Genomic DNA, 14,917 nt, shown 5'->3' with positions numbered 1-14,917 from the left:
GATCTCATGCTAAGACTGCAGAGCTGCCACAGGAAAAAAAAAAATCAAGCGTATAGAGAACCATTTTGTAAATCTGAGATGACACGCATTCTATACCAACATTTTACAAGATCACCTTTGTATCTCAGAATTACTGTTCTAAACTAAACGGACAAGGTAAATTGGGCATTACTGGAATAGCAATTGTGTCAGTTATTAGCCAGAGCTGATTTGTAGAAATACTCATTGCTATGCAACAGGATTATGGATTCCATGTCAACATCTGAAGACTCTATAAAGATTGCTAGTAAACTCTTTATCTAGATTCCATGGAGAGAAACTGCACATGGAGCATTTAAACGCTCTTATTCTTGTTTTGCTTAAAATTAGGATGGCTGCTATGATTCCTCCTCCCCAGCTGTCTTCTGCTGTAAGAACAGCTCAGCTGCTCATGTAGCAGCTGTTAAGCTACTGCAAATTACAGGATGCTGCATTAAGGAAACTGAAATGAGTGCTGGTTTATCTTATGCTGGGCTGCAGAGGTTTAGCACCTGCTTCACAAGCAGCTGAGCCTTTCTTGGTCAGAGAGGAACAAGGCAGACAGCTAGTGGTACAAACCAATTACAGTTCTTCCAAGCTAAGCTGTCCTTGATTGTAAATTAAAGCCATAAAATCGTGCATACATAACTAAGTTCTGCAGACCACGTGATCCTTAGAGGAAACAAGCAGCACTGTTCCTGGAGCTAATGAATAATCTCTGTTAACTCAACTAGAAGTTTTGTATTTTGGATTTATAGTACTGACCTTTGTCAACCATCTGAATACATGTGCTGCAGATATTTGCTATTTCTCTTCACGAGTCAATTCATAATTATAACAATTTTCTTCTAATGAAATCCATACTAAAAAACTGATATCTTGAGGTGTCTTTAAAAAAAAAACAACACCCCTCTTAAAGCAGACAAAACCAAAGCTGTAATCAAGTTCACAACTTTTGCATGGCAGAAAGGATAACCATTTCCAGTACCTCTTTTCATGCAAAAGGCTGGTTTTTAACTACTGAAGTTCAAAATTATGCTGATTTCATTTAATAAATCAAATTGGAAATATTCAAAAGGACAGCCTGTTGCCAGAAAAATGGCAGGTTTCAGAGGTGCATCTCAAACTACAAGTGTAACAAACCTAGATGTATTTACTCAAAATGTCTACAGCTAAGGAATTTAGTTAAGGAAGGAATTTACATTGTTTTGTTGAAAATTTAACTACATCATGCACATTTCTCATTTGTTGCTTAATTACATGCTATAAAAGGAAATAAAGAATTAAGACAACTAAAGGAAAAACAAACATCCTCAAGAATCCTTTCAACTTCACTTTCCTCAAACTTTACCCTATTTCAAATAAAGCCCAAGCAAAACTTGTCCTGAGATGTGCCTTAAGAATCATCAGATATGGACAAGTCATGAGAATACATGCAAAACAAGTTCCATCAAGAACCTAATACCAGCAATTTTCTCAAAATCTCCCAACAGCAACTTCTGTAGGGAAGAAGAATTTAAAATAGACAATGCTTCAGTAACACATGGCTCTCCCATGGAGTGCCCCAGTCAAGATTCCCGACCCTGCTGTATGAAGATACATCCAATATTTAGCATAAGAGCAGAAAATGAGGACCTTAAGTGTTCTCTAGAACACAGAGGGGAGAGTAAGCTTTGTGCTATTGCAGCAGTTACTGGGAAAGACTTCAAAGGTTTACAGACTATCAGACTACACCAATTCTAATAAACTAAAGAGGAGAAGAGTATGAGTTGAAACACTAGCACATGTTCATCCACACTGTTTACCTGTCAACAGGCTCCCAAACATAGTTTTGTCTTGTCCACCTAATATATTGCTCTAAAGACTAAGCAGGCTGTAGACTTTTGCTTAGAGACAGTAAAGACACAGCTACCCTGCTGCAGGAGGAAAAGGCCCCGTGGCTACAGGCAGCAGAGTAAGGCTGGTTCCATTAGTTTCAGAACCACCTCTATACTGTTTTATTTTCTTTTACAGACAATTACTTTGTCAGTAATAACTTGGCCTTCACTTTAAACAGGGACACACCTAACTAACTAAAGTTCACTTTTACCATAAACCATCATCCAGAACAGCCAGGGAATGAACTACTACTAGATTTTAATCCTTTAAGGTAACTTTCCCTTGATAACTTTGAGATGCGTGCACTCAAATGTGCAGACTGAAAACATAACATGGAAGTAAACTACTTCTCCCAGGTTGGTAAGAGAAAAAAAATCTACTCTGAAGTATGTGATTTGTGACAGAAGTAAGTAAATGCTTTCTCATACAAACACTTCTTTTTTCAAACTGATAGAACTCAGCTTCAATATATGTCTGTCCTGAAGTTCCTGGTTCTTTGTGCAGCAAACATGATCAGGAGCTCAAATTTTAAAGCGTGTCTTTGCTTTTAGAAATCAAATGGGCTTAAACTGCCTTAAGGAAACACAAAATTTTCATTCTAGAGACGGGATAAAAAAAAGTGTTCAGCAATCTACATTTACTAGATTTTTGACAGCATGGCTTAATTGTTGCAGCATGACAACAGTTCATCCAGTCATGAAATAAACATGATTCTCCTTAATAATGAAGAAAACCCTACAAAATGTAATGAACAAGCTTTTATAGAGTTTTAGAACTCAAAAAAGAAAGTCAAGTGACTCACTCTTATTTCCTCAACCAATTCATTGGACCACAGCATGAGTAAGTACTTAAAGGCAGAACAACTACAACTCTGGCAACAGTAATAGCAGTCTCTCGTACACAGATGACCTGAAGATATTTAGTTCCTCCAGCACCCGGCTTAAATATATGCTAAATATAGCCTTGGCCTTTTCTTCTGACATTAAGATGAAATCTGTCACATAGCCCTGTCTCACTGCTTTTAAACCCTAGCTCTAAAGGGTCAGAAATCCATTTTTCAAGCTTCCCTAGAAGTAAGCTACTATCAAGTTCCTTCCAAAAGTTCTTTACTCTTGCTTACCACTTTGAAATTCCTTGATTGGCACAGCAGCAGAAATTCACACAGTGCTTCAAATGCTAGAAAGGTTACAAACTTCACAACAAAGCTGTGCCTTAATGAGAAGAACAATTGACTTGATGTGCCATACGTGACACATTGAAAAATACATATCTGGACCTATGTGGTAACTTTATCATTGCAAAAGTGAGTCCTAAAAGCTTTAAGACCACTAAATTTACCGCTTTGATATACCGTAAAAGAATAATTCATCTGGAAAAGTTCTGTCATAATATGTATAATGGTTATTGAATGATAGCCTTCCATTAGACTGGAGTCTATGGTCCAATTACCATAGCTTAAAAAAAATGGGTAGGGTTTTTTTAATGGAGGACTATGAATTAGGTACTACATTATTAGATATTAGAAGTGATACTGATGGTTTCAATATATGGTTATTTGCATTGTACTCACGAAGTATATTACACACTTGAAAAACAAAACAAAACACAAAACTGTCCCTATGCCAAAAACCTGGCAAATCTACAAAGATGGACATAAGACAGCAGACATAACTGGAAAAATAATTCAAGAAGTTTACCAACCCTTTGATTGTAAAAAATCATATACAGGTCTTTTTTTAAATAAAAACCCTCCATGGAAGCTGGTTTATAGTTTACAAGGCCACAAGAGACCTTACAGGATCATCTGACCTCATTAATGCAATAAGCATTAGAACTTTGATGAATTAAATTCTGTTTGCACTATACTGCGAGTTTCTCTCAGCTTGAAAATTATTACCGAAGAACTACTTAGCAAGCATTGCAATGGACTATTAATCACAGTGGAAAGTTATCCTTGTTACTAAACATGTGTACTGTTTCTAGTTTAAATTAATCTAGCTTGTTTCCAGTACCATATTTTAAGTTTTTGTTAGACTTCTACTATTAAAATACTATTCCCTACAGTGACAGCTATAAGCTTTAAAAATACAGAAATGCTCTCCAAGAGCTCAGTAAGAAACCTTTGCCAATCCTTCGGTCATTCTTCTGGCTCCTCTGGTTTCTTTTCAACACTTGAACACTTTTTGAAGTGCACTGGGACAAGGTATAGCTAGCTATACAACTAAATCTGGAAAAAAGGAAGACAGGAACGGGAGAAGGAAGAAGTGAGAAAAATAGTGCGCAATGAGAAAAGTTACAGAGGAAAAAGGTATGAATGAACAAAGGCGGACTACCAGACTAGAGCCAAAATTCTGTAATAAAAATAGAAAGTAGAAAATCCAAAACCTAGAATTCTGAAGCTGGCTGCACTTTACATGCAGCTGCAGTGATCTCACTGGAAAGGGCTCTAGAGCGTTTTCAGGCTTTTTTCTTATTTCAAGCTACAAAGCAGATAACCTCAAGAAAACAAGAGTCATTTTACAGTCTGCTCTTGAAAGCTACTCTGCTCATCTTAAAAGATTGTGTTGGGCAACCACTTTACACACTCATGGAGTGTGTGATGAGGACAATGAATCCCACAGACTCTGCATTAATCTCTCGTTCACTGAACAGGAGTTACTGTTCTCAAGTATAAAAGCATCCAGAGGCTCAGATATTGCAGGCACAGCCTATAAATGCTGAAACAGCCTTTCAAAGAAGGCTATAAAGCAAATGAATTTTACCATGCATATAGATTATTTGTCTTACTATTAAGTTACGTTTTCAGTCACACATCACCTAGCTTCTAATTCTGAACACTACAATAGTGAACCTGTGAATGATCAATTTTTATGAGAGAAAGTAAATCCAAGTAGAAAGTTTCAAATTGAAAGGAAATAAAACTTACTGTAATTGGCACATCTTTTGTTCCTGAATTTAATAAATGCAGATTTAAAATTTTTGGCAGATCTGTTAAAGAACAAAAAACACACCTGGCTATTAGGCTATTTTAACATAAGAACCTTATACAAAGTCATCTGCACTAGCTGGTTTCTCATATAAATCCACTGTTGTTCAGTGTTAAAAAGTTAGACTAACATGACAGTACAGCCAGTCAAAATAGCTTGTCCCAAGAATGACACACTTAACTACATTTTTGTGTATTAGTAGGTATTACATGCTTCAGCTAACCACTCGTATTTCTAACACATTAAGAAATGAACAGGCTAAAAATACTACAATGAATGATTTTGCCAGATGCACCAGTATTCAGCAGAAACTAATCTTATTTAAAAATCTTTATGTTAAGTTAAGTTGCAAGGAAAAGTATTTCAGAAGCTACCTTTTTTTAGTTGAAAGAAGATATATACTGTTTTTCTTTAGTAACGAGTCCCTTTTACAGTTTCAAAAGATACCTTCAGTTTTACTGCTTTCTGCCATATATATTTTTTTTTTCATTTCACTAAACAGTATTAATTTAAAATGTAAAGTGTTAGGCACAAATGTGTAAGTGGCACTTAAAAAAAAATATCTTATCATAAGTAACAGATTTGATTAAGTTTGCACACTTTTACTACTCCCTGTGTCTGAAAATTATTAAAACTTATGCAGATGTAAAGCAATCTTTCAAAATAAGTTCACAAATTAAGTAAACTGATAGTGGTTTTCAGACTAAGCCACGCACAACTGCGTAAGACTAATTTTATTACTAGACTTATAACTGGATGTGCAAACTACTGTTTGCTTGTACACATCTCAAGTATACTTGCAGGTGAATACATTTGTGCATTGTTATAACACATTGTTATTCTGCTTTTGAAACTCTGGCTTTTAAAAAGCATCATTCCACCAGCAACCCTAAATAGTACAAAGATAACTGGGCTTTCCTCTCCCCACCCTAATCCTTATAAATACTTTTGAGACCTGAAGTATAGTTTACCTTGCGTTCGTAGTGTACCAAAATCTAGCATTTCTGTTGATGAATAGATTCCTGGTGCTTTAAGAAAAAAAGAAAAAAAAAAAAAAAAGAAAAGTTACCATTTTCTTATTATACTAAGAGTTAATTAAGCTGAATAACCTAAAAACAGACAAACAAAATAACCCCAAACCAACAAAAAACCAACCACTTTTCTACAAACCTGTTGTAACTTCTACTTCAACAGGGAGAATGATAAATTCTGTGTTGTCTGAGGCATTTGTTTTTATTCTAATGAAGGCCGTATGATTATCTGCTTCTCTTGAAGAAAAGCTGGCTCTCATCACTCCTTTTGTTTCATAGGGAGGTATTTCCTGATAAATAATCAAAGCGCGTCTATGAGAGTGCAATAATTACAAAAAAAGCTGCCACACCAAAAAATTACAATAGAAGCATTGAGTATGACTGTAGTAAGAGAAAAAGCTGCAATAGCAGTAAGAGATAGGCTGCATGTTACTAAAATTACCATTAAATTTAGTAAGGGTAGCTGTAATCATCTAATATGACACTGATTAAAAATAGGTATACACAAGAGGACTTATGTCACATTTTATTAACTTTCGTCTATTAAAATTGTGGTAAAAAGACAGTAGACTAAATTGACAGCATCTACCAATAAACAAAATCTAGTCATAAAAATGTTATTGAGTGCAGTAATATCAAACATTGGTTTTGCATATTCTAATTGTTTTTTCTCCAAAGCAGACACAAGGCATACAGTTTCAGTGCTAAACACAAACTGAAACAGTGGAGAATTGCAAGTAGCCAGAAGCTTGTGGAGCTTCAGGTTTATTAGTCACCAAGCAATTTACAACAAAAAGTCAAAATGTGTTTTAGTTCCTGTACCAAGCCTGTTCCATCAGTTCCAATCTGCATTCGGGGTTTGAAAGAGAACTCTTTCTGTATTTGCTGGACACAGCTGCAGCACAAGACTAGCTTCAGAACCATAGTTGAATTAATAACACTGCATATTCTTCCCCATCACATTACGGAAGGGCTGGGGAACTGGGGTTTTCTTCTTTTTTTTTAAATAGAAGATGAAAACCTTGATTTGAAATTTGGAGCTTCCTCCACTTTAAATGCAAATAAATATGGCACAAAGCAGGAATTTTTGATGAGTAGTCCTTGCATCAGCTGATGTCTTTTCAGTTGACAGCTTCTTTCTTTTGTGTTTTTGATGAAGGAAACTGGACAGGATGTAATCCATATAGGTGCTGATTGTCTCATACATCTCTTCTGTGTGTTCTGTAGTACAAACTCATGCCAACCCATTCTGGACATCAAGCCGGCACGTCCACGGCACAATGACTGTAGATGTATTTTTTGAAAACTGCTGAATATCAAAGTAACTAGTTTCAACTGGTACTACTTGGTGAGTCCCTAAACGAAGAACATTTCAAGTTCTGTTTTCGCACTTATTCACAGACCTGACATAATGCAGCCGTTCATTAACGTTTCAAAGGATGTGATTTGACTCTTCCATATTTGTAACCAGGGATCCAATGTTTATCAGATCCCTGAAGTAACTTTGAACAGTGATTACAAAAATACTCCTGCATATGCAGACTGCTTCATCCATAACCCAAACAACATTTGGCATCAAAACAATTTTAGACGATTATCTACATCCATATGTCAAAGTATCATCCCATATTTCAAATAATTTCTTCTACTTTGCAGCTTTTTTTAACTGCAGTGCAGCTCTTGATGTAGCCAATACGATATAACTGAGTGTTTCCTCCTACTGGTTTAATTTTTTCTAATTGCCTTATTGTTTTGAAATAGCAATGGTTGATATGAAAAACAAAAGGATTAGTGCTGACTAGCATTAACCTGACTGCCTTTCCATGCAATACAGTGGAAGCTTTCACATGCCTGTCATCATTGCTTTAACTGGCAACCTGGCCTAGAGAAGCTGAAGAGCTACATGCTCTGAAAAGCTAGACGCTCAAAAAACAGAACTAGAAATAAACCAGACATTTAAAAATCTTCTATTGTTTGTGGCTCTAACATGTTCGTACTAATACAATACATATCTACCTACAATACATATGTATGTATGTACATACAATACATACCTACTAATGGCTACAGAATTCAACATTCCCCTTGAGTTCTTTTGACAACAAGGAAGGGGCTACCTTTAGAAGCACTGCCATTTGACTAAAACGGTGTCAAAACATTAGGACATTAATTTTTAAAAAATCTATTTCAATGTTTACATCTAACCCTCAGCATTTTTTAAAATGCTTGTGAACTGTATTCATATTCACTTGTTTGCAACTTTTGTATCTAAAACTAAAATACTGCTGTTCTCATGGACTTTCTCCAGAAAAGCCAGGAATTAAGTTTTGTGATCATACTTCTTAGCTCACTTGAAAATATCCTGGCTTTACTCATTACAACAGATGTAACCATCAGTGACTGTAAAGATACACTTGAGCAGGAGACAAGTTTTGGAGCCAAATGACTTTAAAGTCTCTCCTAGACAAAAAACAGTCATCAAAAAAAGGAATAATTCTAATTAAAGAGGAAAATAGGTTTTGTATCTAGTTGGACATTACCAAGTGTGATATACAGCACAGAGCCAATACTGTAGCTTCAGGATGCTTCTAAAATTTATTTCACTTAAAGATATCAGTATGTGTTACTTCAAAACTACATTAAGTGAAGAACACAACAAAACAGATTTAACGGGCCAGACTGTGAGTCCATCCAACCCGCTACCCTGTCTCCAGCAGCAGACATGAAGAGTGAAGAGTAACTGCAGGCCATGCATGTAGGAATATTTTCCAGAACAGTTTCCAGCCACTCTTGACTCATGATCTAGGGATTTATTGCAGCTAGACATACTGCTGTATTATTTAGTAGTTCTTAACAGATTCTTCTTCCTTAAGTTCATTCAGCTGCTTTTTCAACCCACGTAGGCATTCATAGTGATTTGCAGGAATGACTTTCTCAGTTTAAAAAAAAAAAAAAAAATTTGCATTTATTTTTCCTGTGGGTTAGATCCAGCTCACAGGCCATCAAGAGGACTACATTGTCCTGAATGCTTAGGCAGGTGTAATTCATTCTACTGGGAATCATCTTATTCCTCTCATTTCAAAAAAGCACAGCTCAATACAGGTGGCTTCTTTTAAAAAAACCTTTCCTTCAATTCCTATTACCATACAATTAACATACCCTGTTATCATTTCAATTTTTATGGGGTATTTATAATGATTAGATGACAAGAAGAAAAGTTGGTAAAAAAAACCCCAAACCTAAAATCATATAAAAATAAAACCTCCCCAAACAAGTACAATGAATGCTGCAAGACATGACTACTCACCCAGAGTTTCCTTGTACCTCCTTGCTGTCCTGTTGGAAGCTCTAAATGGAGATCACCTCCACTGGAATACATTTCTACCACCTGAGGTGGGTAACGGGAAAATGTTAGCACTCAACTTTAAAGGGATCCTGTTTTAGTTATCAGGTATTGTAATTACACACTAGTGTATACCATAAAGACACCTTATGCTGTGCAAAACAAGCAGAAGGAAGCTAGAAGGCATGCCTGAATTAAAAACACAAGATCTATTTTACTCTGTTTACTTCAGTATTTTTCTTAATTACCAGTGAAGTTTAATTCTTTATTTTGCAGTAATTATGACCATTTTAAAAATGGAAATTTCACAGTAAAACCTCAATTTAGCAAATTAAGATATCTGTGAGCATAAGCTACAATTTTTAGAACAACTGATTTGCATTTAAACAGAAAAACATTTATATAATATGAAAGACTTGGTCTCAAATAGCTTTACAGTTCAAACAGAATTTTAAGAAGTACCGAAATAAAAAAAAAAAAATCAGTTTAATATCATAAATATAAATGAGCATTTAATGGTTTTCTCTTAGGCTCACCTGCAAAGGTTCACTGTGAGGGTTATGTATATTTATTATAGGAGAAAAACTGCTATTTACAGGAACTCGTGCCCCAATAAATGGGCGCAGTCGGTAGGGGTTTGGTACTCCAATGCCAAACACCTAGTTCAGAAAAAGAAAAACAAGCTTAAGTAGCTGTATGTAATTGTTGCAGAGCCTAACGTGTGCCAATTTTAGTAATCTACCAAGTACTCTCTTCGATTAATTTTATGTATACTTCTAACTGACCATGTAAAACCAGTATCATGCTAAAGCACTGAAATAAACTGGTTTAGCGTGCCACTAAAGGGTATTTCTAATAGCTACTACTTACACTGACATATTTAGAACACAAAAAGTCAAAATAACATCTTTTTTTCTGATACTCTGAAACACTTGATACCAGCTAAAGGTTACAAAGATGTGAAATATCCTTTAATCATACCATTATGGAACAGACTATCCATATGGGAAGTGTTTTTGTTGTTCTCAAACTATTACCATGGTAAGAGTCATATTCTTTCAACAAAAGGACTTCTCTCACTTTTCAGACTCTTCTGTCTGGTTTATCTTTCTGAATCTCAGATGAGTACAGAGCTAAAGAATGAGCTAGATCACTGTAATGAGCCACTAAAATAACAAAAAAGTTGTTGGGAGAATTTTAAACCCTACATAATTTCATCAATCTGGCTTACAGTACTGCCCTACAGATATTTACAATGGTATACCTCTGTGTTACAACAAGCAGCAGGAATGGAAACTTCTTCAGCTGGGCTGATAAAAAAACCCCACCACTATTGTGCAAATATCTTGGATTGTTAAGCATGCCATAATAGATACTGCTCTGGTTGATTCACACTTCACAACTTTTTCTGAAAGAGTGTAATTCTCTTACCTGATAAGTAAATACCCCATGATTAGAAGTGTTAATAAATAAAGTGTTCTCTACATTTCCCACTACTCTTGCGAGGAAAACTACATCAAAGGATGTATTCCCTCCTGGAAGAATTTTCTGGAAAAAAAAACAAGCAAGCAAGCAGAGGAATAAACAAAACTGTTTATTGAAGACATTCCACCCTGCAGATGAACATAGCTTTTGTGCTACGGAAGATCTCCGTGTGTTCCTTATGGAAAACTGAAGTTAGAAAGTCTACTGTGGATTTGGAAAAAAAGAATAGAAGTTTTAGACAAATTAAAATGTGTAACAAAATAATAAAAATACCAATACTTTACAACCATTATCTAGTGCAGGATCATATTTAATTTAATTTTTATGTTGAATTCTGAAGAGTTCAGCTTATCACAGAAATATTTTGGACTGGCAGTTTACAGAACATTGGAGAAAGGCAATTCCTACAAGACTTCCATAAGTGAGAAAGGTTGCTTATAGACAGGTTTTCTGAAGTTTTTAGTGTTTGCATGGTCCCTGTTAAACCACAGGCCCTGCAGACAAAACTGAAACTAGAGGACTGTATCTGACAGCAATGTGGTTAAGAGTTAACCCTGCTGACACCATGCTTTTTAACTTGCAAGTTCCTGTAACATAATTGCAGTAGTCATAAGTGCATTAGAGTGACTGCTTCACACTAACACAATTTTCCAAAAACTTGTAAGAACAGCTTGTTCCTGTATGTGCTTTAAGGCAATGTACACTTGGTCACTTCAGCAACAATGGAGATCTGCTGTTAAACTGTCAGTTACAGTATACACTACCAACATAGTCAGAACTCCTATGCAGTTTTCACTCCTCTTCTAGTAGGGTTTGTGTGTGTTTCTGTGCTCAGTTCAAATTTGCTTGGTAACTGATGTGAGAATCAAGAACTGCAGTATCTTAATACGTTTAGGTACGTAATTATTGCAGTAAGTAGCTCATTTAAAGAAGGGAGGGAAATCAAGCTCCCATTTGGGGTGGGAAGGGGGAAGGAAAAACTAATTTTGAGAAAGCAGAATAACTTACCCTATTTTGAAAAAATGATGCATGAAAATGTGATGTTGTAGCAGATATTGATACTAATGTAATTGTTTCTTCTGAGCTAGGGTTGTGTAGGTAAACTTTTTCCATTTTTGGCATTCCAACTGGCCTGCCGAAACAGAGAGAGAATATTTTTGAAGTGTTAGAATTCTAGAAAATAGAGCATTGGGCTTTGTCCCATTAAACCAGACAGGAACATAACAGTGATAAACACTGACAATAGAACTTTGCATTAAATGTTTTTTCAAGTAACATACGTAAATTCTACCTTGAAGAATTACTTAGTTAACATCTTTTCCATTTTTTTATTCATTACTTTTCCTGAAGGCTTACCTAACATTGTTATCATCCTCTAAGATGACACCTATCCAAAATGAAATTCTATTTTTCAGGTTTTTACTTCAGAGTCAGAAGAGGCAAAGTTTTCTATTCCTGTCCTAGAACTCTACATAATTATCTTAAGAAAGTTGCACACAGCAACTTAAACAGAACACACTCTAGACAAAAGTCTAAGCGCAATTTTTTTCCTGATAGACTGTAAGTAGTCTTACCCAGAAGATAGAATTTTTCTGGTATTCTGTTTTATATGCTCTACAGAATTAAGTACACAGACATGTGCAGCAACAACTATTTTATTTGTATATTGCATTTGAATTCATACCTTAAGGAAAAAAAATAAGAAATGCTTGAGATAAATTCTAGAATTTACAAGTCTAAAACACAGAAGTCAAACAGTTAAACAGCAGCACACTTTTTCAGTAACAAGACATGCTAACAATTTATTCCACACAAGCTTTAGGCTTGTTCCTTTTTGCTTACAACAGCTGACGTGACAATAAATATTTCAGTTTCACCAATTATTTTTCAGACTTTGGTATCTCTTCAGAATTTTTTTCATGCCTTTTATCACATATATGTTAAGTATCAGCACCAAAGCACTAATAAAGCATGTAGATTACAGTTTGCTCCAAATTAAGTTTTGGAATTCAAAAAAGTTAACTCTTAACTTTCAGGCTACACGTATCCATGTAGCACTCCCTCCAATGTCACCTGCTCCAAACATTGCAAGGACCGCAAAACTATTGCTAAGAATTACTATCTGTAGTACCTGAAGTGATGATGACCAGTAACAGGCAGTTGTTCTGCCATCCTCAGTTAACTTTAACAGGCCAAATTAATAAGCACTATTGTAGTTGCACAGGTTTTCAACTTGGAGGGGGGTGTGTCTCAATAGATAGAGCAACATAAGTTTGCTGTAAATTAAAGGTTGCATTGAATGGAGGATTTATTGACAGTAATCAAACTATACCACAATTTACAAAGTGACTGCGGTAACAGACAGAATCTCCTAGTTATGAAACATGGGCTAAACAGATAGATGCTAAAGACCATGATATTAATTCAAAGACACAATTATTAACCTTCAATAAACTGCATCATCACTAACTGTAGAATATATCTGCACTCTACTGCTGTAAATCTCTTTGCTTTGCTTGCTGAGTCCTCCTAATTCCATGTCTCCCTCACACATTTGATCCTTCTTTCACTGTCAAAAAAAAAAAAAAAATCTCATTTTGACTTCTCTAACTTAACTAGTAATGAAGACAACAATTTATCTCCCCACCTTTTAAAACCCATACAAAACCTAACATCCGGGTTAAACCATAACATAAAAGTATTCGTATCTGTTGCCAGTATACATGGGGATATTAGAAAGGGAAATGGTTTATCACCTGTGATGTTTTGCATTAACTGCTGTAACTGCTACACTGTTGATCAATGGAATCAAACAGTAAACCTATACACCTGTTCTCCATTTGCTAGGGAAAAGCTTATCAGACCAGAGGAATTTAAATGAGAGCCAGCCCTCCAAAGTTCCCCATCTCTACCCCACACCCAGCAAAAAAAAAAAAACAAAAAAACCCAAACAAAAAACCCACCACCAAACAAAAACACCACCCACAAAAACACAACTGAGAAAGGCATATCTACTGATATGGAGTTACCCAGCACTCCCTGAATTCTGAACCCACTGCTTCAAACACACCTTCACTGACATCAGTACAGATGGGCTTGAGTATTTTATCTGCTTGGTAACTGTGAAAGGCATAAGCAAGCTTTTATAACAGTCAGCAATTTCGCAGTGAATTTGTTGTTTAGAGAAAGTGGTCATGCCTTAAACAAATACTCTCTGATTCTACCAACACCAAAAAAAAAAAAAGAAAAAAAGAAATAAAATAGTCCAACTCCTCTAACATTGAAGAAAGCTCTTTCAGTCTCTTCTGAGGATCAGCTGTCTGTTCCCTAGTTCTCACTGCAATTTCTCATTCTCCTCAGTGGAAGACGTGCTCCCAGCACCTTGTTGCAACTCTTTTGCTTGCCACAGTACAGTTTCTGGATACTTCTCTTCCCCAGATCAGGTTCAGTAGCTCCCCAAGAAGGGGAAAACATACTCCTCCTCTATTACAATGCACTCCAACCAGTCTTTGTAAGAGGAGCTTAGGAGCTGAAAACAAGAATCAAGCAGAACAGTTCCCACCAACCACAACAGCAGGAAGCAAGAGAAGATGAGGTAGATTTTAAGCACTGTATTACATGTGAGCAAACGACATGAGTAGCTTATCACCTGCAGTCTCTACAGCCAGCCAGCTGTGTACTGAAAACCTAAGATCAGAGTTGACTTAAGTGATACTTTTTATGATGCATAATGTGTAAAACACCACAAAACCAAGAAAACTACGTTGAATGAACCGGCAATACTGAAGTGCCAGCCTGTTCCTGTCAGAAAAGTAGTTTGGAAGTAAAACTCATTATCCCAGGAAAAGTTTCAAATATTAACGATATTTTAAGACTTTCACGCTTTTCCGGCTCTGAAAAGAGGGGAATATAAGACACTATATTTGAGAGGCTAAAGCTTATAAAAAACAACTAGTAGGGAAGCAGCCATGACAGACATCACAGTTCACTAACTTCAGATTCCAGACTAAACCACCACAGTATAATTATAGGTGATAAATGCAGAAGTCACTAAAAAGGAATTCTGTTGCTAGGACTATGGTTTATTTTACTATTTTGTTGACCATTCTGATTTTGAAACAATGAGTCCAGTATTATGTTTTGCTCGGACACAGCTTTCCCTATATTTTTTAAGC

The 14,917-nt window shown here is 35.8% G+C and overlaps 1 protein-coding gene across 3 annotated transcripts in view; it reads right to left on the bottom strand.

Moving 5' to 3' along the window:
* TMEM131 (transmembrane protein 131) overlaps positions 1-14,917 on the bottom strand; it is a 100,358-nt gene that overhangs the window by 38,547 nt on the left and 46,894 nt on the right. For all 3 annotated transcript variants that reach the window (XM_052773629.1, XM_052773630.1, XM_052773631.1), the window contains exons 5-11: positions 11,751-11,874; positions 10,689-10,805; positions 9,794-9,916; positions 9,222-9,302; positions 6,054-6,204; positions 5,855-5,911; positions 4,823-4,884 (exon numbers count right to left, since the gene is read on the bottom strand). In XM_052773629.1, coding sequence (XP_052629589.1) covers positions 4,823-4,884; positions 5,855-5,911; positions 6,054-6,204; positions 9,222-9,302; positions 9,794-9,916; positions 10,689-10,805; positions 11,751-11,874 — 715 coding nt within the window. The remainder of the gene's footprint in view (positions 1-4,822; positions 4,885-5,854; positions 5,912-6,053; positions 6,205-9,221; positions 9,303-9,793; positions 9,917-10,688; positions 10,806-11,750; positions 11,875-14,917) is intronic.

The sequence above is a fragment of the Harpia harpyja genome, chromosome 22 (assembly GCF_026419915.1).
Source record: "Harpia harpyja isolate bHarHar1 chromosome 22, bHarHar1 primary haplotype, whole genome shotgun sequence".
NCBI lineage: Eukaryota > Metazoa > Chordata > Aves > Accipitriformes > Accipitridae > Harpia > Harpia harpyja.
This window is presented reverse-complemented; position numbering and strand designations above follow the sequence as displayed.